This window comes from Aspergillus karnatakaensis (assembly GCF_047715665.1).
Source record: "Aspergillus karnatakaensis strain CBS 102800 unplaced genomic scaffold BJY04scaffold_63, whole genome shotgun sequence".
Lineage (NCBI taxonomy): Eukaryota > Fungi > Ascomycota > Eurotiomycetes > Eurotiales > Aspergillaceae > Aspergillus > Aspergillus karnatakaensis.
In genome coordinates this window covers 61,455-86,976 of record NW_027395775.1, presented here as the reverse complement: position 1 = coordinate 86,976, position 25,522 = coordinate 61,455, and the positions used below count along the sequence as shown (strand labels likewise).

General features: G+C 52.3%; 12 protein-coding genes across 12 annotated transcripts; 7 read left to right on the top strand and 5 right to left on the bottom strand.

The window, feature by feature from the left end:
- Positions 1 to 76: 76 nt before the first annotated feature.
- On the bottom strand, positions 77 to 1,604 carry BJY04DRAFT_139216 (F-box domain protein). The gene has a single exon (XM_073708650.1). The coding sequence runs from the start codon at positions 1,572 to 1,574 to the stop codon at positions 108 to 110; it is 1,467 nt and encodes a 488-aa protein (XP_073566565.1). The 5' UTR covers positions 1,575 to 1,604; the 3' UTR covers positions 77 to 107.
- Position 1,605: 1 nt separating this feature from the next.
- On the bottom strand, positions 1,606 to 2,611 carry BJY04DRAFT_139215 (DUF4267 domain-containing protein). The gene is made up of 2 exons (XM_073708649.1): positions 2,543 to 2,611; positions 1,606 to 2,476 (listed from the first exon to the last, which is right to left on the bottom strand). The coding sequence occupies exons 1-2, from the start codon at positions 2,565 to 2,567 to the stop codon at positions 1,932 to 1,934; spliced, it is 570 nt and encodes a 189-aa protein (XP_073566564.1). The 5' UTR covers positions 2,568 to 2,611; the 3' UTR covers positions 1,606 to 1,931.
- A 321-nt stretch (positions 2,612 to 2,932) lies between these two features.
- On the bottom strand, positions 2,933 to 7,676 carry fphA (putative sensor histidine kinase/response regulator). Its single transcript, XM_073712768.1, has 2 exons — positions 3,656 to 7,676; positions 2,933 to 3,608 (listed from the first exon to the last, which is right to left on the bottom strand). The coding sequence occupies exons 1-2, from the start codon at positions 7,274 to 7,276 to the stop codon at positions 3,312 to 3,314; spliced, it is 3,918 nt and encodes a 1,305-aa protein (XP_073566563.1). The 5' UTR covers positions 7,277 to 7,676; the 3' UTR covers positions 2,933 to 3,311.
- Positions 7,677 to 9,486: 1,810 nt separating this feature from the next.
- Positions 9,487 to 11,425, top strand: BJY04DRAFT_139204 (uncharacterized protein). Its single transcript, XM_073708648.1, has 3 exons — positions 9,487 to 10,555; positions 10,605 to 10,633; positions 10,661 to 11,425. The coding sequence occupies exons 1-3, from the start codon at positions 9,655 to 9,657 to the stop codon at positions 11,339 to 11,341; spliced, it is 1,611 nt and encodes a 536-aa protein (XP_073566562.1). The 5' UTR covers positions 9,487 to 9,654; the 3' UTR covers positions 11,342 to 11,425.
- Positions 11,426 to 11,628: 203 nt separating this feature from the next.
- Positions 11,629 to 12,325, top strand: BJY04DRAFT_199403 (uncharacterized protein; the record flags this gene model as incomplete). Its single annotated transcript, XM_073712767.1, has 1 exon — positions 11,629 to 12,325. A coding segment is annotated over exon 1 (248 nt), but the record flags the coding sequence as incomplete, so codon positions are not given.
- A 7-nt stretch (positions 12,326 to 12,332) lies between these two features.
- Positions 12,333 to 13,954, top strand: BJY04DRAFT_199402 (kinase-like protein). The gene has a single exon (XM_073712766.1). It carries the CDS (start codon positions 12,522 to 12,524, stop codon positions 13,401 to 13,403), a length of 882 nt encoding a protein of 293 aa, XP_073566560.1. The 5' UTR covers positions 12,333 to 12,521; the 3' UTR covers positions 13,404 to 13,954.
- Positions 13,565 to 15,888, top strand: BJY04DRAFT_231360 (FAD-binding oxidoreductase). The gene is made up of 2 exons (XM_073719513.1): positions 13,565 to 14,255; positions 14,325 to 15,888. Exons 1-2 carry the CDS (start codon positions 13,886 to 13,888, stop codon positions 15,383 to 15,385), a joined length of 1,431 nt encoding a protein of 476 aa, XP_073566559.1. The 5' UTR covers positions 13,565 to 13,885; the 3' UTR covers positions 15,386 to 15,888.
- Positions 15,889 to 16,184: 296 nt separating this feature from the next.
- On the top strand, positions 16,185 to 17,078 carry BJY04DRAFT_222752 (uncharacterized protein; the record flags this gene model as incomplete). The annotated part of the gene is made up of 2 exons (XM_073717486.1): positions 16,185 to 16,563; positions 16,654 to 17,078. The coding sequence occupies 2 exons, from the start codon at positions 16,185 to 16,187 to the stop codon at positions 17,076 to 17,078; spliced, it is 804 nt and encodes a 267-aa protein (XP_073566558.1).
- A 547-nt stretch (positions 17,079 to 17,625) lies between these two features.
- Positions 17,626 to 19,662, top strand: BJY04DRAFT_231356 (GMC family oxidoreductase; the record flags this gene model as incomplete). The annotated part of the gene is made up of 3 exons (XM_073719512.1): positions 17,626 to 18,060; positions 18,111 to 19,116; positions 19,183 to 19,662. The coding sequence occupies 3 exons, from the start codon at positions 17,626 to 17,628 to the stop codon at positions 19,584 to 19,586; spliced, it is 1,845 nt and encodes a 614-aa protein (XP_073566557.1). The 3' UTR covers positions 19,587 to 19,662.
- Positions 19,652 to 21,642, bottom strand: BJY04DRAFT_222750 (major facilitator superfamily domain-containing protein; the record flags this gene model as incomplete). The annotated part of the gene is made up of 8 exons (XM_073717485.1): positions 19,652 to 19,685; positions 19,770 to 20,100; positions 20,174 to 20,464; positions 20,540 to 20,825; positions 20,880 to 21,019; positions 21,066 to 21,132; positions 21,188 to 21,303; positions 21,363 to 21,642. The coding sequence occupies 8 exons, from the start codon at positions 21,640 to 21,642 to the stop codon at positions 19,652 to 19,654; spliced, it is 1,545 nt and encodes a 514-aa protein (XP_073566556.1).
- A 547-nt stretch (positions 21,643 to 22,189) lies between these two features.
- On the top strand, positions 22,190 to 23,315 carry BJY04DRAFT_222749 (3-hydroxyacyl-CoA dehydrogenase family protein; the record flags this gene model as incomplete). Its single annotated transcript, XM_073717484.1, has 5 exons — positions 22,190 to 22,267; positions 22,319 to 22,504; positions 22,553 to 22,691; positions 22,854 to 22,980; positions 23,033 to 23,315. The coding sequence occupies 5 exons, from the start codon at positions 22,190 to 22,192 to the stop codon at positions 23,313 to 23,315; spliced, it is 813 nt and encodes a 270-aa protein (XP_073566555.1).
- Positions 23,316 to 23,366: 51 nt separating this feature from the next.
- On the bottom strand, positions 23,367 to 24,936 carry BJY04DRAFT_210387 (uncharacterized protein; the record flags this gene model as incomplete). The annotated part of the gene is made up of 3 exons (XM_073714248.1): positions 23,367 to 23,848; positions 23,893 to 24,863; positions 24,911 to 24,936. 3 exons carry the CDS (start codon positions 24,934 to 24,936, stop codon positions 23,367 to 23,369), a joined length of 1,479 nt encoding a protein of 492 aa, XP_073566554.1.
- Between the last annotated feature and the right edge of the window lie 586 nt (positions 24,937 to 25,522).

Sequence of the window (25,522 nt, the reverse complement as noted above, 5' to 3'; positions counted from 1 at the left end):
TGAACTCAGGTCACTTTGTACATATGAAAGCTTATACACACAATAGATCCAATTCTCTTTCTGAAGGTACTCTAGACACTCGATCACTTTCCCTGGGCAGATACACCTCATGACAGCCTACGTAGATTATATCTCTCAACCGTAGGCGGCCCAAACTCCCTCCGCTCAGCAATCATCCACTGCTGCCTTTCCTGAGACGGACAAGGGTAAAGCTGGCCACTAGGTAAATGATACAGTATCGGCTGCTTTAACTCCTCACCCTCCCTTTGCAGCGTATTTCCGCCATGTGCGCCTTTCCAGGTCCGGAACCTAGGTTCTCCGACCCCAGTGAAGTGGACTAGATTGTCTTCCTGTCTGAGTTCGTCGAAGTAAACAGAATCCACACTCGAGCTCTCTCCAGTGCAGTAGTCGAATATAGAGGTATAGCTGCCGGAGATTAAATGTGTGAACTCCAACCACAGTTTCCGAAGGGGCAGTCGTCTCAGAATAGATACAAGGTCCATCTCACGAAAGTACACACCCCTCAGAATAAGCTCTTCCAGCGGTGGCAGGTTCTGCACGTCCGCTATGCGCTGCAAAAGTCGCTCATGGGGGTAATTTATCTGCGCGATACGCCGGTAATTGACGAGGTAGTGGTGGATATGGAGCTTCCTCAACTGGTGGCAGGACTGTATCAGCTTCACAAGCCCACTGAAGTTGTCTTCCTCTCGAGCCTCCGCCATAGCTCGCCCCATGTCCCTTTCAATCGCGGTATCGGACCAGGTGACCTCATCTGCTTGATCGCCGGTGGACGCTGCGGTTATTTGTGAGGTGTCGATGATGCGATCAGAGACGCTGATGGATAGTGACTTGAGCGTGCTAAATGTCTTTGAGAGACCCCCAGAGGTATAGTCCATTTTGCTCAGCTCATTAGCCGCAAGGCTACATCTCTGGAGATTCTCCCCATTGAAAATGCCCAGATGGTCGAGTTGAATCGCACTTCCTTCTATGCCGGCGAAAATAACCCGAAACATCTCCGCCGCAGCCTGCCATATGAGTCTCCAATTCCCGCCAAAAAGAGTGGACTCTTCTCTGTCTAGATGTTCGCGGTACACTGTCATCCCAAGGGATAAGGACTGTAATTTCCCCAATGGACCGTTGGCTGCGATATTGCTGAATATCAGACTAAGGAGTCTAGCAAGTTCCCCGGACTCCACCAATTGCTGATGGTCTTGCTGGCGGGTCTTCATGGTCTCCAGCTCCTGCTCAACCCTCTTGCGCTTCTCTGGATCATGGCGCAGCGCGCTTCCTTTCAGAAGCTTTTCGTAGCCCATAGGATTGTTGACGACACCGACGAGGGTGAGGTTGCGGAGTTCACACCCTAACCAGCCCTGTCGCGTTACCTTCTCGAGCTTGCGCAGTCCCTGTCCGATGAGCTGCACGCGTCTCGTGCGGAAATAGGATTTGACATGGTGCTGGGTTGCTTTAAAACGGAGGTTTCGGCTCGTCAGGCGCAGGCTGCTGATGTCTGCCCATTCGAGCTCTTCAACGATGCTCTCAACGACCTCTGGTGGGCAGTCCTCGAGACGCGTCATTTTTACAGACGGTAGTTGCAGAATAGATAAAAATAATATTAGAAAACGGCAGGGTTAGATGGGGGCGAGATCGAGGGCTGTGCTGGGCCCACGTGACTGGAATCGGGGTAGGGCTCGTCATTGGAGAGGAGAGGCGTAGAATAAATTATACTAAGGAATTATTCACTGTACTATTACTGCTCTTCCTGAGCCAGATCTAATAGATTAACACCAAGTTCACTGCGCGGTTGAAATTCTTACAAGACCTCTATATGGTGACACCCACCCTATCCCAACACTCTCCGCCCCAGATGTCATTGATATACCTCTGGAAACACCATACGCCCTCTTCCCCCTTTAGCCTCACACGTGACAGCCTCATAGACCATAACCACCAGCCGCGCGCGCGGGCCACCGCCAAAACACCCAAGCGAACCAAGCAGCCGCAATAATCGCATGTCTCCGCGCAGTCTTCTTCCTCGCGCCTCCGAATCTCCACACAACCAGCGCATCACCTGCACTCATTATCGCCCCGACAAGAATCAAATACGTGACTGCCCCGTCTATCCCGCTCGGTGTAGAACGATGACTCGATGCAGCGATCGAGAACGCCCAGAAGAGGATCCCGTAGCAGATATCCCGGATTCCCTTGACGTACATGAGTGGCGAGATTTGGGTGGTTCTTTGAGCTGTGTTTGCGTCGGTTTTGCTCGTGTCTGTTTCTGTTCCTGTCTCTACAGCGCCAGTCGGTGCCGCGGAGAAAGAGAACGATCCGTGTTGTTCATGTTGAGGTTCATGGTCACGTTCACGCTCCAGCGGCAGCCCAAACTCCTCATACTGCTTTTCTGGATCACGCAAGCACCAGATCCCACGGATAACAGAGCACATCCCTATGCTTTGGAGCAACTGCGGGCCGGAGGGATCTATATGGCATAGTTAGGCTGGTCAATGTACGTTGCGTAGAGCATTCTTGGTGAGGTGAGGCGCACCGAGATACGGCTTGATGAAGGCCATTATGGATATATTGTTAGATAAACGCTTCCAACGATGAACTTGGGTATTTCCGAAACAAGATCTCGCTCGTGCTGGAGGGTGGTGTCTTATATATCCTCGGCAGTGCCCCTCCAGCTGCGGCCCCAGAATCCCTGTCTGATCGACAGAGGCAGTGTCTCTGACACAACGCCTTCGACGCCACTCGCCCGTCAGATGGGTAAGATTTACGCAGTATGAGCCCCGTTGCTTGGCTGCTCTGGGGGATCGACAATTTGGATGCCTGGTGGTTAACCAATCAGCTTTGTTATTCGATGGGGCTGTCCGCATGGGGAGATATGCTGCGCGCTCCAGCTCATCTCACGAATGCAGAGTACAGCCTTGTGTGAGGATTAACGCGTCTCGATCAACATGGTCAGTGGTTGGATTTATTGTGAGACATATATTGTAAGTTTCCAGGCTGAGCCTGTATATACTCCGTGACACCAGCGAACGCTCAGTAATAGCCTCTAATCTAACGCTTAACACACAAAGTCAAGGAAACAGACATAGTTGACAGATTTATATATTTTATTGATATGCCCTCAGACTCGCCCACTTTTGTGAATGGTGTTCCAATGTATGTACAGTATGGTATCGTGAAGAAACGCAGCAAAATGAAAAGGATTAATGGGCGAGGTGCGCCAGGCACCGATGTGGTATCGTAATCAGGCGTATATCGTTTAGATCCGTGTCGAGCAGCAATAAGAATATTCAAAACAGGGCTGGTCACGACTCCGTGTACGGCGTGAACCAGCCTCCTCTTTCCCAATGGCCATGTTGGTAGACGGCGCCGTTGCGCGCTCGTTCTTCCCGGATGCCAAGAAGGAGGGTGTTGAGTCGGTTAAAGTTGATTGGTTTCATGATCCAGCCGTCGAAGCCGGTGGTCATGTACATTTGTGCGTCTTTCTCGAGGAGAGAGGCGGAAACAGCGAAGATGGGGACGTGGCGCTTCGAATCGGCGTCATTTTCGCTCTCGCATTGCCGGATCTTTTTGGTCGACTCCATACCGTCGAGGATCGGCATCTGTATAGTTGAGTAAATAGCATTGAAGAAGAGTAGCCTGAACATACCTGAATGTCCATGAGCACAACGTTCCATCGTGCTGGGTCCTCCGCATAGGCATTCGCGCATTCCTCCCCGTTGACTGTCCGCCGGACAGTGTGGCCCAACTTGCCAAGGCGCTTTTGTAATATTTTCGCATTGATGGGGTCGTCTTCGGCAACAAGAACATGAAGCGGCTCCACCTCAGTTGGACTTGATTGAGCGCCAGACTCCGATATAGACTTGTCAGTGGGATGCGAGACTGTGGACTCAGAAAGAAGTGGTGAGGTCGATTCTGCTGTGTCTCCAGACCCTCGTTGTTCCGTTGAGGTAACAGACTCCGCTGGCTCTTGTACTGCAGGCGTGGTGTCATCGGTGGTCGGGGGTTGCGATGAACCCTGGTCATCCTCATTGGTAGGACTTGGGTTGCTTTCTTTTTCGTCCGCGGGAGGGGGATCTGGACTGCTAAAAGAGCCCCCGCGACTATGGATTTTTGACCCAGCGGTACTGTCAATGAGAATCATATCATCTTTTGGCAAAGCCAGAAAAGGGTCACTCGCTGTGACAGGCGGGGGTGAAACCTCCGATTCCGGGAGTTTGATGCCTTCCGGGAGAGGGAATTGGAGGGAGATCTGAAATCGACTTCCTTTCCCCTTGCGAGATTTGACGGCGAGTTGACCGTGCATGTTGCGCACAATTCGAGCCACCAGCGCGAGACCCAAGCCGAGCACCTTTTTTTCACCCGACCCAGGGTTATCTCCTGAGATACTTGCTCCAGCATTGGAACTCGCCCCGCTGCCCGCATAGTAATGGGTATCATCGTCACCGGTTACTTGCTCGAGCTCACGGAAGAGCATCTCCAAGGTCGAGGAAGGAATGCCCAGTCCTGTGTCCAAAACTGCGATGTTAATCTTCGCCTTGCCTGAATCGCCTTCGCCGACTGCGTGCCACATCTCGACTGTCACTTCGCCGGCCGAAGTATGCTGCATGGCGTTGGAGATGAGGTTGCTGATTGACTGGCGTACGCGTCGCTGATCCCCGATCACGGTATCCGGCAATCCGGGATGGCATATGACGTTATACTTCAAGCCCTTGCGCTGAGCCTCATTATCAAACATATCTGTCGCCTCCTTGAAGGTGGTTGCGAGATCGAAGGGCTCATCCTTGATAAGGCTTTGTCCCTTCTCCACATTCGTGAGATCGAGAAGGTCGTTGATGACGTAGATCAACGATTTGGAGGCGGAGTAGGATTTGCTGAGATGATCGCGTGTTTCACCATCGAGGGCGCCCTCCAGTGCAATCTCCAGGTAGTTGACGATCGCATTCAGAGGAGTGCGAACCTCGTGTGCGGAGTTCGCAAGAAGCAACTTGGTGAGACTCGAGTTCTCCAAAACAGCCTCTTGTTGACGCCAGACCTTGATAAACTTGCCATATACGAGGCAGAGCACAGCGGCGGTGTCGACCTCGGAGTCCGTCCAATCACGACATCGATCCAACACTGTCTCCCGCCAGGTTTGAAAACTCTTGCGCGGCTCCAGATGGCCCTCGGTGAATTTCGCGAGATGAGGATTACCACCCCATTTGACCTCTGTCAGCTGACCACGACGGAAGAAGACAATAAAATCCAAGCCATCAGTGGACAGGGGAACATAGAGCATGCCCGAAATATCCTTGAATCCAGGCGGATATTGAAGGTCCCGGAAATCCTTGACGATGTGGTTAGATGTCAGAACAGAATTGTATTTCCGTACCTTCAGATACTCCAACAGAGCAAGCATTTCTTGGGACTGGGGAGATTTGGCGAGGATTTTGGTTTCGCCGCGAATGCAGAGTGCGCCGTAATCCGCATCGACTAACCGTAGCAGATCGTCGGAGGAGGCGACAATGTATCCAGATGGGTTGGCATCGGTTGGCACCGTATTGATAAGCTTCCGGGCGTGCAGTCGAGAAGCGTAGGAGAGCCGTTCAATATTCCGGGAGACTGAATCTCCGATCAGACGGCACATTTTACGAATCGCAAATGATACCCTCATTCCTCTCGTTCCATATGAGTGACAGGAGATGAGACCCCAGAGATCGGCGGTTGTGTTGATACTAATGGACATGGAAGATCGGACGGCCATGTTGGCCAAGTATTTGATGTGAATGGGAGACATTGCACGGAGATGGGCGTGGGTCATGTCTAGGGGCGTTTCGAGATCCTCCAGCGTTCGGCATACTAATCGCGAGGTGAGTTGATCTCGATCATAGAGCAGGCGGACCTTGTTGATCCGGTACAGGTCGCGTGCTTGCTTGGGAATGTCGCCAGCGGGGAAGTGTAGGCCTTTGAACAGATCAATGCTCATGGTAGGGTCTACGACTTCTGAGACCACTTTCCCGTTAAATTCAGAGTCAAATTGATAGACTAGGACGCGATGAAACCCGGTGAGTTCCTTGACTATCCCGGCCGTGGCATCCAAAAGCGTCTCCATACTCTCGGCGCGTGCCATCTGCTCCTGGATCTGACTGACAATGCTGAAAACTTCCATGGCGGCGGCTTCACCTTTGCGCTTGCGGGCGCGACGCAACATACGCAAAGGTTGGTTGATGCTGAGCGTACTGGCGGCTAATGCTTCCGGTGTTGGGATGACCTCAAGGGTATTGGCGGGTACGGCGGGAGAGATTAAGCCCGACGCGGTGAGAGGATTTTCCTGGTCGTCCTCCAGTTCGAACTCACAGATAACGAGTCCGTTAAGGGCGGGGCTGGTGTGCATAGCGCACCAGACTCGAACAGAGTTGCCATCCGGTTGCTTCACAGACAGCATGAACACTTCCGGTCCATCTACCGAGGGGTCGTAGCCTTCATCCTTGACAAAATCCACGTGATCAAGGAAAATATCCGCTTGGTCATCTGGAAATATGTCGCTCAGCGTCGGGAGAGCGAATAGATCATTCGGCGTGTATCCTAGTGTAGCCTCCGAGTTCTCACTCACAATCCTCACAATCATCTGCTCGTCTGGCTCTTCGCGTACCGCAACCAGGGCACCGAAGCTCTGAATCGCACCGGGAATACGAATCGGTTCGTCTTCGCAGGCCTTGAATGAATCGACGGTTCTGCCAGTAATCACAGCGTGGCCATCGTCGGTGACAATATGCCGAAACCGTGTTGTCATAAGCTCGTATTTTCCTCCATCGATATCCTCTTGCGATGTGGGTGTGAACGTGGGTTTCTCATCGCCTCCTTGCATTCCGGAAGTGTTTGAGCGAGGTCTGGTTGAGGAGTCGGACATTCGGTGAGATGATGGCTCGGAGGTGCCCGGCGTCAACCTAATATCACCACGCGAGCTTTCCGACTCTGGCTTGCTATCTGAATTCGACCGAAGTTGACCCCATTGTTCGCCATCGATAATAGAATATGTCCGAGCACCTCCACTTGGGGATAAAGGGCTTGTCAGGGTCTGGATCGGATGCTCGGATGATGATGAGTTGGGATCCAGGGAGACGAGCGAACGAATAGGGTAGACACGGTCGGATGACTGGTAGTCATTCTCGTATCCGGAGTCAAGACCATCATCGTGACTTGGCGTTGTGGTCGTGGTTTCGGGGATAGAGGTGAGTTCGTGCGAAGGACTTGCGGTCGGGTTGGAGGGAGGGGGGTGGTCGGACGACATCCTCGGAGGAGAGAGGGGGATGCCGGAAGGAACAAGGCAAACTCAGGGTGCTGGGTGCATTAGCGAGGATGTGAAGCGGTGGGCGTCTCGATCGTGATCTCCTATGCAGCGAATCCGGGGCGGATGGAGGGGGTTGAGGCAAAGATAGATTGAATGATGAGGGAGCAAAGGGATTTCCAGGCGGATTGATGCGGGGCGCGTGGCTCGCCCCTTTGCCGACAAGGGAACAGAGGCGAGGGTCAAGCCACAGAGTAATAGCACAACGAGCGGTCACAGGCAGGGGATAATGTTTCCGAGGGGACCATGGACGGGCAGGGGGACTAGCGAAGGAAAGTGGATTAATATCCTTGCCGAAGGACGATTGAATCGACACAATAATGCACGGCCAGACGCAGAGAGGCGTCATTTTTGGAATTCCATCGTGGACCTCACTGCGTGCCTTGGAAGTGGAGGTCACGGGACCCGGGGCTATTATCCGCCAATCATATAGCTTAATTCCTCATTCCATGAGGTTCGGATCTCGATTCGACAGACTAACCTGATTCAGTTAGTCTTTTCAACACCAGTCCACCAGGTAGTAGAGTATAGAGTAGGGCACAATACCAGGTTGTATACAGTATTGACCTTCTGCGAGCTGTTCCATGGCATGTAACCTGCTGTCGGAGGCCCTCCGGTCGGCTGCCGGATCCTGACTCACAACCCGTCTGAATACGAGCCACTAGCCAGGACTATATGCTCATCTACCAATCAAACTCTCACTCATATGAATCCCACGGAAGACTTGACTCATTTTGGCTTGAAAGCGTTACATGCTCTTGCTCGGCGTCGAGCTGAAGCACATTACTTTGAAATATAAAAGGCCTTGTTCTCTGCCCTCTCCTTCTCTTCCTCTTCTCGTGCTCGACAACTCAAACTACGCACTCGTCCGACAACACAGTCGACGGTCACTCTTGATATCTCAGGTACGCATACTTTATGATACACCCCTGTCATGATGAGCACAACCTTTCACTCGCCGAAATGAAGCACCAGAATTGCTTAAGTCTGGTGTAACGTGTGTACCTCCAAGGTTACTGACGATGTCTTCTTTGAAACACCACTGCCGTCTTGTATTTTGATTTGGCTACTAATCAATTCACCCTTTGACTCCAGGTCTAGTCCTCAAGTGCTCGCTTCCTCGCTCACGTTATAACTTCCAGTAACCGAGGGTTGGCACACTGCTCTGTAACTGCACGGCACCGAAAACCATCCGATCTTACCTTTGATAACTTCATATCGACACTTACAACTCTCTACATGGGCCACTATATATATCTCCACTACTACAGTACAATAGATCACCTTGACTGTGATAGACCTTCGCAAATTGTAGACCATCAGAATTGGGCGTTGTCTCACAGGTCGAAGATTGTGCCACTTGATGCTTGGAAATGAGATTATGTCTTAAGGGAAGCTGTTATTTGCTATTATGAACGACTAGTAAATAGTTATTCGGCCCATAAACTACACTTATATGTCAGAGAGAACGGTAGTTCGGTTTTGATGGGTGTACTTCAGCTGTGGCAGAAATATATATTGTCGCACGTCGCCCTTGGCTGAAGCTTGAGCCGAGAACCGAAGAAACCCGATCAGAACATCACAGCCAGAGCTGATATCGTGAGATACTATATCATCAAAAACCTATCGAACCTGGATCTAGTATCCAATACAATACCCAAGGAAAATGAGAAAGTGAGAGACCTATGTAGATACTGGAGTCTCACTTGACTCGTTGCGGTGGGGACGGATCAGCGCTTGGATCGAGATAACGCCGGCGGGTTCCACAGCGTTCGAAGCAGCACCAACAGCGGAAGATATCTCTGTGGCTCAGCTGGAATTATATTCCGGATCGTTATACCCAATGTCAACAGAGTAGCCTAAATCAGACTATAGAGGCGGGGCAAATGGCTTGCTGAAAAGGCTGTTCTAGCCCCGTAAGCACATATATTGTGGCTTGCTGGACACCCTTCCTACCCCGCTAAGGACTTCCGGCTTGTACCGGGGTGCAGAGCTATTTGCCATAACTCAGCTGAGCTCTGTGTAACACTAGTGTCCATGTACTGATTGATTTGACAGCGGACCGGATCCGGGTGGCTGCAGCTGGAGCGGCGCTGGCACGAACGGCGGGGCTGGCTGAGGGAGGGGTACTGCTGTTAAGATGGAGATTTCTAGCGATGAGGAAGTTGGGATTTCTATAGGTTGTTGCGTTGCTCATAGACAGGGGTAGAAACCTATAAAGGCTTCGTCGATGCGCCTGGATAGGATAGCTGGCTGGAGGACAGAAACACAAAAAATCCTGAACTACTGTACAAACAGAACCAGCGCCAAGGGTTATCATCATGAGTCTATGCCAAGTTGGAGTCGTCGATGACGAGTGCTACCAACTGCTCACAGATGGCACAATCAAGCAATACATCCCCGGCAACCCCTGGAAGGTGATCATCAGCAAAAATGCCGACAACGTTCAGATCGCGGCAAACAACCCTCTCGGCATTCGTCAGAAGAACGGTACCATCTACCGTCTAGCCAAGACCGTGCAGTCTATTGGCACCAATGCGACCTTGCTCTGGGGCTATAAGGGCGCCTTCTGGCAGTGGCAGAAGAGCAACTCTAGACTGTGGTATATGGGACACGAAACCGGTGGACGATGGGAAGTGCGTGATACGAATCCCTACACGAAGGACCTGGCGTTTACTCCGACTGCAACATATCAGCTTGCTGTCAATGGCCAGATCACGGAGTATCACAGCCCGGGACAGTGGGGCCCAACTGACCTCAGTTATTCGAATACCGCGATCGCGACATCTGGAGATTCACTTTATGCCTTGAAGAGAGACGGTCAGGTCTCTCAGTACACTGGCGGATCTTGGAAGTCCACCGGTGGTGCAACTGCAGTTGAGATCGCGGGAGGCGAGGCCGGTCTATTCTCTCGACAGGCCGACGGGAAGATCTACAAGTACACCGGCAGCGGAACATCGTGGCAGCTTGTTGACTCCAACTCAGACAACATTGACGTCGCTGTCGCGAGTTCCGCGTACCGCGTCAGCAGCAAGGGGGAGATCTACATTCTTCGTGGCAACGGGACCTGGGAGCGCATTAGGGATGAGGATCCGCAACCCGCCCCACCGAATCCCTCTGGTGTTCAGCCGGAGCAGGTATATGATGCTGGATATACTGGTGCTTCGGAGATTCGTCTCCGAATTGGTAACGGAGGTGCTGGACAGACGGGTCTTGTCAAGGGTGAGCTACCATACTTGGCTCAAGAATGCTCACTGCTAACATGAACCAGTCCTCGCGGAGGCGTATATCAAATCCAAAGTCGCGCGCGGAACTGCACCCTTCAAGGTCGCTTGGTATAAGAGCGACACAACGGAGTCGATTGCATACCTCAAGAACGGGACAGCCGACGTCGCAATCACCTACACCCAAGCCGCGGAAGACCTCGCCATCGAGCAGAAGATTGCCCTTTCAAGCCACTACATCTTTCGCGAACACTTTCTCTTGACCGGTCCGACGTCAAACCCAGCCAAGCTAGACCCGAACACAGATATCTTCCACCAGATATCGGCCCTCTACACTGCAGCTGAGGCAGGCAACACGACCCCACCCGTTCGCTTCCTCAGCCGATATGACAAATCTGCCACCAGTATCAAGGACTCGGAGCTGTGGATCAAGATTGGTCAAGTACCGTGGGCAATGAGGTACTCAAACTGGTACCATCAATTCATGGCGTATCCGATTCAAGCCTTGACGGCTGCCGCAGCGCTGCAGGAGTATACACTCACGGACTGGGGAACTTATTTGTCTGTTGACGATAGTGTCCGCAAGCAACTGACTGTCTTTAAGCATGGTCAGGATGATCCGAAAGACATTTTACTGATGCCGGCCCATCTGCTCGTGGGTGCTAAAGCGCAGGATCTCACTCTGGCCCAGGACTTTGCGGCTTGGGCTACCGGCACTGAGGGTCAGGCGGCTGTCAAAGGCTTTAAAAAGAATGGGGAACAGGTTTACTCCACAGCACCGTAATGGGCGATCTGGAACTCCGTAATTTCTTTTAGTCCTGTTCTTTAGGTGTCATAGCTGATGGTCCCGAATAATCTACTACAAATTGGTACCGGAAGCGAACCTCTTAAGCCGACAGTATCCAATACATACGTATCATGAGATGCGACACGTATACTAGCAATTAGAATGCTATTTTGATAGCAGTGGCTCAGAGATCATGAGGTATTCTTTTCGAGAAAGGTACAACAAGCAACCGGTCATGGGGGCTTCCATGACTCGGTTAAACTTGACGTGCAGACAGTGGCTGGCTGGATGAGCGTCATAGGCTTCCTCGCAGTAACAAGCACTGGCGCTGCATTTGCCCTCGTACCCACATACCCTATCGACCAATTCTTCTCTCACTACATTACATAAATGACCTCTGCGGTCGTTCTTAGTAAGATAATCATCTCCGGTCTTAAAGCCACACGCGTCACAAGGAAGCTGGTCATCAAGAACGAGCGCGAGATAGGTGCCATACTGAATATATTCCATTCCTCATATTGCCGCCGGCTGTCAACACGATGACTCGACACAGAGGCCGAATGATACCACTTGCGATATCCCCATCTGACGCGAGACGGCGAACTCATTCGGTTATGTTTCGCGGACTCGCTATACAATTGCGTTTTATGACGAGGAGCATGAGGCTAGAGTTGGATTCATTTGCTCATGGCAGTCGCGAATGATGTTGTGGGCGGCTTGGGGATCGCGCAGTCTGCGAGCAGTGATAGGGCTTTTGCTTAAGCTCATTCATGCTGAGGGCTTTTATAGCAATGGGCACCATTCTGCCATTTCTTTCGGAAGCAGCGTCAAGGCTGTTGGGTCTATCTTGGAGACACTGATAGCAAACAAACATCTGTTGTCTTTGTGCTCCCTTCACCGCTTCGTCAGGCAGCTGCTGCGAGTGAGTAGGCAGGCAAGGCAGGATAGGTAGCTACTAATATAAGAGCCACCTTTTCCTCCCAGCCTCTTTTTTTTCTCTCCTACTCCCCCGCATTCCCCATCGACGTTCAAGGTCCCTCGTTTGCGATCTCGAGCTTCCTGTTATCCGAGAGAAGAGTCTAACCCTTCGACACCCAGCAGGCACTATTCAGAAACGTCAAATCCTTCTCCGTGCCTTGGATAAAGCCATTCCGTACTTCTCCTCTATTCACTTGCCATGGAGTCTTCATCTCCTTGCACCGCATGCAGCTGGACCATCGAGCGCCAAAACCAGTGCTGGTACGAAAGCCACGTCAAACTTTTCTACGAAGCAGGCAACCGCGGCGTCTGGTCAGTCGGCTCAACCATGATCCTAAAAGATCGCGGCCCCGGCGTTTCAACTCGCGAAGTACCAAATGTTCGATTCGTGGAGGAAAACACGTCAATCCCTGTTCCGACCGTCGTCGAGACCTGGGACGAGCATGACACCGGCAGAACCTTTATCCTGCTCAAGCGCGTCCCCGGCGAACCTCTCAACGAAGCATGGCCAAAACTCTCTGCAGATGAAAAAGAGAGCATCGCAAAGCAAACTGCCGAATACCTGCTGCAACTCCGCACACTCCAGAGTGAGAATATCCAAGCTCTCGATGGCGGTCCAGTCTACTGCAACTTTCTGTTTCCCGCTAAACCCAATGACCTCCCGCATGGTCCTCTGACATCGGACGATGAGCTCTGGGCTGATATGGAGCGTTGTCTTCAACATATTCCTGAGGCTGCACGTATTCGCCTTCGGAGTCTGATGCCCCCTGGTGCACCTTATACCTTTACGCATAATGACCTTACGAATGTCAATATTATGGTTGAGGGCGGTCGTCTTACAGGTATCATTGATTGGGAGTGGTCGGGGTACTTTCCTGTGTGGTGGGAGTATGTTAATACCTCTGTCCCAGACAGCGAAGAGGATAGGGAGTGGAAGACTTTACTGAGGAAGTATATGCCAGACTATGAAGCTGCGCGTCAGTTCTGGAGGACTTATTGGTATCTCTGTGTTGATCCGAGTAGTGAGTTAGCAGTGGAATTTTTGAAGGAGACAGAAGGCGAGGCGCTGGTATCAGTTTAGCAAGAACGGCCGATTTTTTGTTGCTCTGCATGAATTGTCTCTTGATACAAGAACAGCCTGCGCCATTACATGTTCTTTATCCTCTTTCGGTGCGTTATTTAAGACAGACGGAAATAAGTTACTTGCTATTCTTTGATACGCTGGTATAGGTTTCATGTGGTTGCCATCCCCCTTTCAATATCACACTACAGCTGCGCAGATAATTGTCAAGACTAGGTTAATGTCTTGAATGTCAGAGTTCATGCCCTTCGTCCAGCATGGTCGAGCCCGAAAGCCAGTCTCCTAGACTGAGTACATCACAGCCAGTAAGCAACGCTCACTTTCAGCTGATCGATTGTCCTACCTTGGGTAACATGACAACGCATCCGTCAAACAGAAGATGTCTGTAGCTGCACGTGTGAGGCTCCTCATTTCCTTCTGAATCCACACCTGCTAAAGGTTTTGGCTCAACGCGGATTTCATCTACCGACACAGGTTCCATAATGTCGGATACACCATCTGCTGGAGGGGTAGAGACGAAGCAATCACGCACCAGTAACCCGACGCTCGAGCTAGACCTTCCACCTAGATGGTCTCAACTCGGCGTTTCCTGTCCTGCGGGGGTGGTAAGCCCCGCCAGCGAAACTGAAATCGTCGACGCCCTGCGCTATGCCTCCGACAACAGACTACAGGTTCTCCCCGTCGCGGGCGGCCAGGCGCCGTATGTTTCCATCGATGAGAATACCCTTGTGCTGAACATGAGGAAGTTTAACAATATCTCCGTCGGTGTCGCGGAAGGCACCATCACGTTCGGTGGAGGCGCAATCGCGGCAGAAGTTATCGACGCCTGTGCAGCGGAGGGGGTCTATACCTGTAAGCTCAGTCCCGTATCTGTAGCCTGCGTGCTTGCGATTTAAGAGCTAACGCGGATATCTCTTTTAGTGACCCCAAACTCCAACGCCGTCGGAATGGTCGGCTTCCTCCTTGGAGGTGGCTCAACGGCACTCAACGGCATCCACGGCTTAGCAGCAGACCACATCCTCAGTGTTCGCATTATCACCGCAACCAGCCGGATCCTAACCCTCGATAATTCCTCCACCGACGACGAAGCCGATCTCTTCGCAACACTCCGTGGGGCCGGTCACGGGCTGGGAGTCATCACCTCCATCACAATGCCGATATTCCCTGTATCCGACCTGAATCTAGAAAACAACTGCGCCTGGGTGCGGAGACTCATGTTCCCTGTTTCAGCAGCGAAGACAGCGGCGCACGCTTTCCTGCACCTCGTGTCATTACAAGAGACCAATAACGCCAGACTGGTTACAACCCTCGTCTTCATGCGTGCGCCGCCTGGTACAGCCCATACAGGCGAGCCCATAATGGCTCTGACAGCCGCATACTATGGACCTGCTCATAAAGCAAAGGACGTTACAGCGGCGGCGCTTAACTTTACTGTCTTCAAGCATGCCACATCGGATAGAACGACCACCATCCCCTTCCACGAGATGAACGACCGGCTCAGTTTCTTGAATGTCAATACTGGATATAAGAAGCTCGGCAACGCCTTGCTGCGCTCTGTTGACGTCGAGAGTCTACAGCGCGCTTTCGACGCATGGATAGCCTTTGGCGATAAGCACGAGGACGCCAGAGCGCGCAGTATTATGATGTGGGGGGGTTGGCATGTTGTGCCTTCGCGGTCAACCTTGAGTGAGAGGAATATCTTCCTGCCGGAGGATGGTCGGAGCGTATACCTTGAGAATGTTGTTTGGTTTGCAGAAGATAAGACAGTCGAGGCTGCGATGGGGTTCGTGGAGGACATGTTGGATGTACCTAGGAAGATGGACAGGGATGAGGGTGTTGCTGCGGCTACGTTTGCGACGGGGCAGCGTGCTGGTGGTGGCATTAGAGAGAAGTACTCGGAGAGAGCTATCATGGAGATTAACAGGGTTAAGAGGGTATGGGATGGCAGAGGGCTTTTTTGGTGGCCGGGTAGTGATTATTGAGGTTCACATGATATGTCGAGTATGAGGAACTATAGCAGGAGGTTTACCCTGATTCATTATTCTACAGGATTCTTTGCTTCACGGGGTCGGAACTAGTCTTCTAGCTCTCCGTATGGGTGGAACCTGGGAGGCATGCACTGCCCTGGACATCGGGAATAGCAGACTCAGTGGGGCACACGGCCGGTGCTTGATTGGCGATGACAATACAGGCGTCCAGACTCCAGAACCCTGTCCATAGGCCAGCAGGGTATCTATAAAGACAGTGTTTTTAATGCCAGCCCTAACCGCCAGAATGCCCAGCACAGTGCTACTCATTTCTGTCCTCAAGAGCTTCAGACAGCGGTCGTCGAGGAATACAAACCCCACAAAACCAAATTGTGATATCCAATCACTGAATCCACTCCTGGCTGGCATCGAGATTGACGCGCCGATCAGGAGGAGACAACCCCCACATATCTGGGGCCGAGAGCGACATGCCCAATAAACTACCCTATATCTCGAGCGAAGGACCACTGCCACACCTTAGTTGCATACAACTCCCAATGAAACATTCTTGTTCCACTTCGCGGGTATCAAAATAAACGGGTCCGTTGTCAGGCCCCCAAGGCCCTCGTCTGAGCCGCCATGCGGTCGCGCCATTCGATTCTTCCCTTCCACCGCACAGCCTTGATTCCATTCCTCCTTCTTTCTCGCCTGTTGCATTCCCTTTTGACTCTCGACTGCTCTTACTCTTCTTGTCCAGAAGTCCCGTTGATCAGCGTTCATCCGTTCCCCTTAAATACATTATACACAAACCAACATGAGCAACTACGACCCTCCCTACGGCGTCGCCATCCGCCGAAATGGCACCTGCTCAAGTAGTGAAAACGAAGTCTCCTGTGGAAACACCTGGGGCGACTGGTACCGGTGCTGTCCTGAGGATACCGTCTGCGGCGACGGAGGCGTCTGCTGCCCGACCGACTCGGGCTGTGAGAATCCGATCCTGGCAGACGTGCACTGCGCGAATAATGGCACTTGGGATCTGTATGAGGAGGATGGGTATTTCTGCTGCGACCACGGCAAGACGGGGTTCCGCGCGACGAATCTGGTTTCTGGTGGGGAGAGTGTAGTTGGTGTTGGCTGTGCGGATGAGTATCCTGAGGGAGAGTATAATAGTGCGATTGTACCGGTTGCGATTGGTATGTTTTCCATATTGTCTTTCTGGTGTCTGTCGGCTGGATGGGATATATTTCTCAGAAGAAAGTGCTAATCTTGGATGTTTGATATAGGAACCGATGTCAGCTCGACGGCTACGCCATCACCAACCTCGAGCACAACTTCGACAACGAATACACCAACGCAAACGGCCGCTCCTGACACCCCCGACTCCGACTCCGACTCATCATCGACAAATGTTGGAGCTATCGCGGGCGGAGTCGTCGGCGGTGTCGCCGGCCTCGCTTTGATAATCGCGCTGGTCTGGTTCCTTCTCCGACGCCGCAAACAACGATTCTCGCAAGTTCCGACCTCTTACCAGGAGTCGCACCCCTCTCATTTCGAGCAGAAATACAACCCCGTTGCCGTGGGGGGAGAGCTCGATAACAGCGTCGCCAGCGCCGAGCTAAGCAGTAATGCTGTGCGGGCGGAACTAGATGGCCAGGGTGCGCAGGGCGCGCATGCATATGAGCTGCCTGCACATGGGCCTGCGCGGTGATCGGCCCAGATGGCATGATCTTGCAGATTGAACAGGCATGATGCTTGCTTTTGCGGTATATCTGGTGGTCCTATTACAAGCGTTGTGGTTACCTAGCGGCATTGCTATACCTAGTCACTTAATTGATACCCATTTCACGTCGTCTTTTCCATCCTGAACTGAATCATTGCAGATGGGCTGTTGTGAGGGGCCTGGACGTCATAATCACCGACATGCCCTGAGCTGACATGGCAAAGCGTACTCAGCTGTGCTGATTAGCCTACCGAGAAGCCGCGGGTCTAGCCTCAGGAGCATTCCCCCGCACTCAAGAATCCAATGGCAGGACTAGAGCTTTGACTAGTCACTATCCTAGCTTGGTGTCAATGGACTTCCATGGCATTGTCTTTCGTCCCATTCCCGCAGCCTTGTGAAACCCCCTCTCGTCGACCGCTATCCTCGCAATTGACGGGATATATGGCTCCGGGGTATAAAGACGCGCTGTTTCCCCCACTCTGCGCGGAGACACTGTCTATATCGAAGAAGTAGCAACCACAGTGATTACTCCAACATGGCGCAAGACGAATCCAACCCAACGACCTCCCTAGAGGAATTCACCAGCACAGCCTTCGACTTCCTCATCTGCGGCGGCGGCACAGCAGGCCTAACAATTGCAGCTCGACTAACCGAAAACCCCAACGTGACCGTCGGAGTTCTTGAAGCAGGAAAATACCGCATTGGCGATCCACTCATCGACACGCCGGCGGCATTTATCCAGACGTTCGAGAATCCCGAATACGACTGGTGTTTGTATACCGCCCCCCAGACAGCGAACAATGGCCGGGTGCATCATGTCCCTCGTGGTAAAGCGGTCGGTGGGTCAAGCGCGATCAACTACATGATGTACGTTCGTGGGTCGCTGCAGGACTACGATGACTGGGCTGAGCTTGCGGGTGATGAGGGGTGGTCAGCGAAAGATATGTTGAAATATATGAAGAAGCATGAGGTTCGCTTTCCTTAATACTAAATACAGCGGCATGTATCTGATGTCTCTAGAAACTCGAACCTGTTGATCCAGCGTGCCTGGAAGCCTCATCGCCGCTCTCACCGGAGTACCATGGTACTGACGGTCCCATCCGAACAGGGTTCAACGACTCAAACCTGCCCGTCGAATACGAGTTCATCAAAGCTTGCAGCGATGCGGCCGGGTTCAAGAGCAGGCCCTTGGACGCCTGGAGCGGAGACCACATCGGCTTCTACCACACCCTCGGCTCCGTTGCTCGTACGGGCCCAAACAAGGGGAAACGCAGCTACGCTGGTCGCGACTACTACGAGGTTAACAGGACTCGTCCGAATCTGAAACTTCTCACCGAGGCGAGAGTAAACAGAGTGATCCTCGACGGAACCAAAGCCACAGGTGTAAACTTCACGGTCGACGGACAGGAGTACTCAGTCTCAGCCACGAAAGAAGTTATCGTCAGCGGCGGCACAATCCAGTCACCCCAGATCCTCGAACTATCCGGCATTGGCGATCCAGAAGTCCTCAAAGCCGTAGGCGTAGACGTCAAAGTCTCAAACCCGGCCGTAGGCGCAAACGTCCAGGACCACGCCGTCACCCTCGCTGGTTTCGAGCTGCAACCCGGAGTCGCCAGTCTAGATACCCTCTCTCAAGTCCCCGAGGCCATGGCCGCCGCAATGCAGGAGTATGCGGAGAAGAGCACCGGCCCGCTCAGTGCCGTAGGCAGCATGCAGGGGTTCCTCCCTGCGAAGACGATTCTCTCCGAGTCCGAGCTCGCAGAGGTTGTCCAGAGCATCCACGAAATTGAACCGACTTCGCCGTTCCACGCGAAGCAACTACAACAAATCATCGCTCATCTCGAAAGCGACGTCTCCGCGAACCTTCAGCTCGTGCTGGTCCCCGGCACCACTAACGCGGCCACTGGCATCGAGCACCAGAGCCAGCTGTCTGTGCCGCCGCCACCAGGCGAGCCCGCGGGAGTCACTACCTCTCTCTGTCTCCAGTACCCCGTCTCAAGGGGATACATTCATATCCAAAGCAGTGGTATGCCGCCGACTTTCTACCTCTCACTGACTATATAACTCAACCAAACTAACGATCACACCACAGACCCCTCCACCCCACCCACCATCCAACCAAACTACATCACGCACCCGTCTGACATCGCCCTGCTTGCCGCCCTGCTCCGCTGGGCCGACAAAGTCGGCAAAGCCACCTCCCTGAAATCCTCCGTCTCCCGCCGGAAATTCCCAGATTCAACAGTCAACCTGCAAGACTTCGAGCAGGCCAAACGCGCAGTCCAGGAGACCGTCGTCGGCGAGTACCACATCTGCGGCTCCGTTGCGCTCGGCGAAGCCCTCGATTCCAAGCTGCGCGTAAAGGGTACACAGAACCTACGCGTTGCAGACGCATCCATCTTCCCGAATAACGTCAGCGGGAATATCATGGGGAGTGTCTATGCGGTTGCGGAGAAGGCGGCGGATTTGATTAAGGAGGAGTATGGACTCTTTTAGGTCTGTTCGTGGCATGTTTCTAGCCGTTCCATAATGAACAGAGTAGCTATATCTTGAGCAGCTTATTACTTGAGCAGCTTCTTACTTATAATGATCTTTCTGTTCCCGTGCACATATACCTATATAGCAGGGCATATATCCATATCTTCTGTCTACGCAGTAGATTAGAATCAAAGCATATACCGAAACCCCGGCGCGCGATCCCCCATCCTCGCCATCTCCTCCGGCCCTAGGCCCAGAGCACTGATATCCATCCCCTCACGCTTCCGATTAATGCGCTTATAGTTGAACCGTAGAATCAACACCGCGACGATTCCCGTAAGACAAAAGCCCAGCTCCAGCGCATGACCCAGCACATATTTCGGCGCGTCCTGCGCGCGGTAGAAATTCGACGCCATGGCGCCGGCGAGATTACCCAGCCCGATGTGCAACGCCATGCCCGCGGCGCGCTTGTAGTCTCCGGCGAGGTTTACACTTATCCAGGTTACGTTTCCGGGGAAGGCGGGGTAGATTCCTTTTTCATTACATGTTAGTATATGTGCATCTTGTGGTTTGGGAAGAGGGAGTAGAGCGGAAGGGGGACCTACCAACAACAGCAACGAAGACGCCGAAATACACGACACCTGGGACGCCACGATCTGATGATGCAAGCACGATTATGAACCCGATTGCGATGAGGGACATGAAGAAGAGGATGAATGGCGAGCGCTTCTTATATCGATCTGAGAGCCAGGCGCCGAAGACGGCGACTACGGCGGCGGTTATGTAGATTGGGACGGTGAGGAGCTGTGCTGTGGAGGAGGTGTAGCCGAGGTCTTTGATGATGGATGGGAGGAAGAAGGAGATTCCGTAGAGGGGGCAGGTTATGCCCCAGTACACTGATTTTATCAACTACCTTTCTTTTGTTTTTTCTGAAGTGTTTAGATGAGTGGGTGGGAAGTAAAGGGACGTACTGAAAAGCCCAACATAGATCTGCCAATCCGTCAACGCGTCGACGACATACTTCATTCGGAATTTCGATTGCTCTTCCACGGCTTCCTCTCTGAATGAGTCGTGGCCCGCGGTTTGGGTGCGGAGAGCGTTGATCACGTATGCGCGCTCGTCGTCGGTTAGGAATTTTGCGGTTTCGGGGAAGTCGTACATGGCGAAAGGGGCGACGACGCCGACGAGTACGGTGAGGATGCCTTCGAGGATGAAGATCCAACGCCAGCCCGCGAGATTGCCCACGCCGTCCATTTTCTGGAAGAGTTAGCTGGTACTAGGGTAGGGTGAGTGGGGGCGGGTAAATCGTACAGCGATAGCCCAAGCAAGAAGACCCGAGAAGGCACCGGCGATGCTGGCGGCGCTGAAGAACATCGCCTGGCGGTATTGTGCTAGGTGGCGGGGGTACCAGAGGGTGATGTAGTAGGCGATCCCGGGGTATAGACCGGCCTCTGGTGTTGTATTAGAGCTGTCATAGTCATGTAGGGGGCTTCTAACCTGCTACACCGAGAAAGAGACGCGCGATCAAGAGACCGTGATAGTCTTTGACTATGCCCATCAATGTCTATCGTCCATACCCTTAGTATTGGTGTAGTTCGATATAGAAGATCGATGCATACCATGACAATCCCCCACGAAAACATCAGCAGCGGCAACAACCTCGACGGCCTCAACTTCTTCAGCAGAAGGTTACTAGGCAACTCGAACGCAACATATGTAAAGAAGAACACCGTCACTATTCAATACGCGTTAGCCTCACTCGTCTCATCGCTGGCACTGGTTGCAAAAGCATACAGCACCAATTATACTCCTGGCCTGACATATGCAAATCATCCAGCATCCCCTCAATCTTCGCATTGCCGATATTACCTCGATCGAGAAAAGCAAGCAGATAAAGCAGCGCAAGCATAGGAATGAGTCTGAGGTCCATCTTCCGCAGAACGCGCTTCTGCATTTCATCCGTGTAAACTGGCACCGCAGGCCTGTGTTCGCCTTTCATTGCGTGGAGAGCATTTTCGTGTTCGAGTGCGACGGCACCGGGTTTTTCAAGGTCAGATTCAGAGGTGTTCGCCATGTTCTGCGGTTTCAGGTGCGAGTGCTCCTGGGGTGAGTGCTGTGGGGAGATTTTGGAAGAAAACCGCACGATATTTAAGTATTCTCGACAGCAGAGGTCTCCCCGCATTCTGCTCCAGACATTCCCCGGATCGTGGAGTGCGACGTGGAGTCTGCAGCGCACAGTCGGTAGACCTCGGGTGGGCATGAGGGGAAGCTTCGATACGATGCATGGCTGGAGGGTCAGGGCTTGATAGGCTGGGGTTAAGCTTTGGGGTCCACTGGGCGAAAGATTCGTCTGATATCTGGCCAATTGGGTTTGCTGTTTGTGATGGTCGTATGTCGGATCCGATGATGTCGGTTCCGTTGGTGCTTTTCCACCAAGGAGTTTTTGGATTGGTGGTGAACATCGGAACCGCTCCGATGTGGGGGTTGATGTGAGTCTGATGTAGCGATTCAGCACTTAGGGGTTTTCAGGTCTGTCTTGGACCGTGGGTTCATACTGATAGGGTTCATATAGCCACTCGTTTACTCGCAACTTTGAGTTTGGGATATCTAAATCCATCAACATGGCTGTTTCAGTGGTTCCTCAAGGGTCTGTTGTGATTATCGGTGCCGGTACACAAGGCCGACGTTTGGCTTATATGGTAACGATAATGATCTTGTCCCATCAATTAAGCTAATGCAGTAAATACCAGTGGTCAAGTCGAGGAGGCGTCGTACACCTCGTTGATCTAGATACAAGCCAACTCGCCGACGCTGTAGAATATGTGCAGCAACTGAGAGACGCATCGACAATGACGCCGCAGCAATGGGGGGATGTTCAAGTATCGTCGCCCGATTCCTTGGGGTCATTGTTGCAGGGTGCCTGGCTAGTTGTCGAGGTATGTTCTATCCAACATAGACTACCACTCATTAACTCTCGAACACAGTGCGTACCGGAGAACCTGGCATTGAAGCAGAAAGTTCTTACAGAACTCGACGAACTCGCCCCAGAGCATACTATCATTGCATCGAACTCGAGCAGCTACGGAATTGGCGAGATCATTAAAGGGCTGGAACTCAAGTTCAGTAAAAGGTTGTTAAGCGCGCATTGTTGTATGTTTCACTCCAACAGTCTTCTCCGCACACAGAAAAGGAGAATTAATGACAGAGTGTAGATTGGCCACCAGAAACCTCAGGTATCCTCATCGTAGTTTCCGCATTACCGGCTGTACTTACTAATTCCATCAGCAATCGAAATAATGGGCCACGAAAGCACGGATCCCACAATGATCGACCTCCTCTTCGACCGATGCAAACACCACGGCTTCTCCCCCTTCCAAGTGAGGCAGAGCTCTATTGGCTACATCTATAACCGGTAAGTCGTATCTGGATTGAGAAGCTCTCAAGCTAATGATGGACTGGTATAGAATCTGGGCAGCAATCAAACGCGAGACACTCCTCGCCCTGTCTGAAGGAGTCTGCGAGCCTCAAGAGATAGATGCGATTTTCAAAGACGTGCTCAAGACGACAAAGGGGCCGTGTGAGCAGATGGATATTGTTGGTTTAGATGTTGTACTGGACATCGAGAAGCATTATGCCGAGGCACGAAGAGGCCTGCCGGAGGAGCCCCTACAGTACTTGCAACGAATGATAGAAGGCGGGAAACTAGGGGTGAAGAGTGGTGGCGGATTTTACAACTATAAGGAGTGACTGCTGGTGGGGTTGTACATATAGGTATAGGCATAGAGTACACATTAGCAATCAGTATAGTACAGAGTACGGCATTTGAGGCGCTTGCCCGACATAGTGCAAAACCTTGGTAAAAGAGTCACAGGCCGCTTTTACCGACTTGGAGCTTTGAGGGAGATGATTTAAAGTCCTCTCCAAGACACCTCGTAGATTCGAATGTGCGCCTTGGCTTATTTTACCAAGAGTGAGATCTCGATCAACGGCTTTCTGAACTAATTGCACGCCGGCGACTATGTGGTGCGGATATGGGTCGATAGATATTATAGGGACGCTAATTGTTGTCTCTGTGGCGCCGACATGACTTGGATTTCCTGGGTCAAAGGCAATGGATATAGTAGTTGTGTTGTGAAGACCGAACATCAGCGTGTTTACCACGATACTCTCGACATTTGCGATTGTGTCGTCGATATCGGCGAGCAGGTCAAGCCGGTCTGTAGCCTCGATGACGTTGGCCAGCAGAAGTATGCTAAGATGGTAGTGTAGCATTAAAGAGACTGCAACATTAGCCGTGAGTCAGCGTGGGATAGGTGCTACTCACACCAGCGAAACTTTGTATATTGTCCCAAGAATGGCATGCGCCGCTCACATGCCTCCAGTGGCTGTCGATAAGTGTCGTTGAACTGCCGCATTCCTTCAAGAACAAGTGTAAAAGCTCTCTGAACTTCGGATTCGTCATGTCCATCTCGTAAGGCTTCCTTGAATACGGCCGTCAGCTTCCACGCTAGCAGTTTCCACGCCGTTGCGCCAGAGATGATCTGATTTGCCCTCTCGTCTGTCATTACGAACGACGCCTCAGCTTGCCAGTTGTCCCAGGTATCTCGAAACATTGTCGCACCAGCCCTGACCAAGCGCCAGGGCATCTCGGCTTCGAATCCAAACAAACCTGACGAAAGGAGTGATCGGCAGTTGAGCGTCAAAGAAGCAGATGTGTCAAACGTGATTGCCGCCCAGTATGCTATATTCTCCGCCGTTATGAAGTCGGTCGTCCCTACTGTCGCTGGTATCGGTGGAATAGCTTCAGACTTTGTCGGCTGCGAGACTTTCGTACCATTGAATTGCAAGCTTCGCTGTCGCGCTCGCAATGTTTGGATTTGCTGCAATGCAGCGTGGATGCACACTTGACCGAAGATCCCATCCGCTTCTTCCTCTTCCGATATTTCCGCCGGTACAGGTGTCATAGCAAAGAGGAACAAAGCAAGCATTGACCGATAGGATGGACGATTTATCACCTTCAGCATGTCCCTTCGCGCTTGTCTCCATAGTCCGTGGATGATGCTCTGGTAATACGATGATGTATTTGGCTCTCGCGAAGCGAGGGGAAGCCATCTGGCTGAGAATGCAGCAATGGCGCCTCGTAGTGACTCCTCGGCTTCGCGGTCTTCTTTTCCTCCCTCTCCTGGGAACCTGTTCTGGGTTGAGCCCGGTTGAGACATCTCTGTCATCCATCGGTCAAGTCGTTCACAAACATCGGCAATGCTATTCTTGTCCTCGCCGACGCTGCTTTCAGACCTGGTCTCTGTCAGCTTTCTGCTCGAGAAATGTCTTGCGGAACATACAAAAATGGACACCCGTATCTGCTCATCCACGAGCCAAATATGGTATCGAAGCCGGCGATGTATATGACCTGCGCCATACGGGAATCGAATGCACTCAACCCTTCTACTGGGGCAACGGCAGAGCCTCCATATAACTCCGGGTTTGTTACAGCGCTGGTTCTTTGTCGATGATTCGATCGTCCACCGAGGAGATTGCGTGAGCCATTGCCTCCAGCATCCCTCTGTACCGATATGTTGGACGGGCGGACCGCTTTTGGAGAGGCGACGCTAGATAAACTCGCTCTTCTTGGTGCGGGGGCTCTTACACTGTTCATCCACTGCAGCAGTCAGTACGATGGATTCCACTCCTTTTTAACCAGGGTGTTACCTCGAAAGTACACCTCCTCTTTCCTCGGGTGCATCGGCCACAGGCACCCTCTGACTGGTCCGTGATGCCCCGACTCAACGCATCGCACCTGACACGTAACCGGCGACATTCATCACAGCTTGAGAACTGCTTGCGGCGCGCAACAAGATCGGGCATGCTACTCGAGAAATAAGTTCGAATCGGAGAATTGTTCCAGAGATGGTGACGGAACTTCCCCGGAATTGGAGCAAATGACTCGCCGCAAA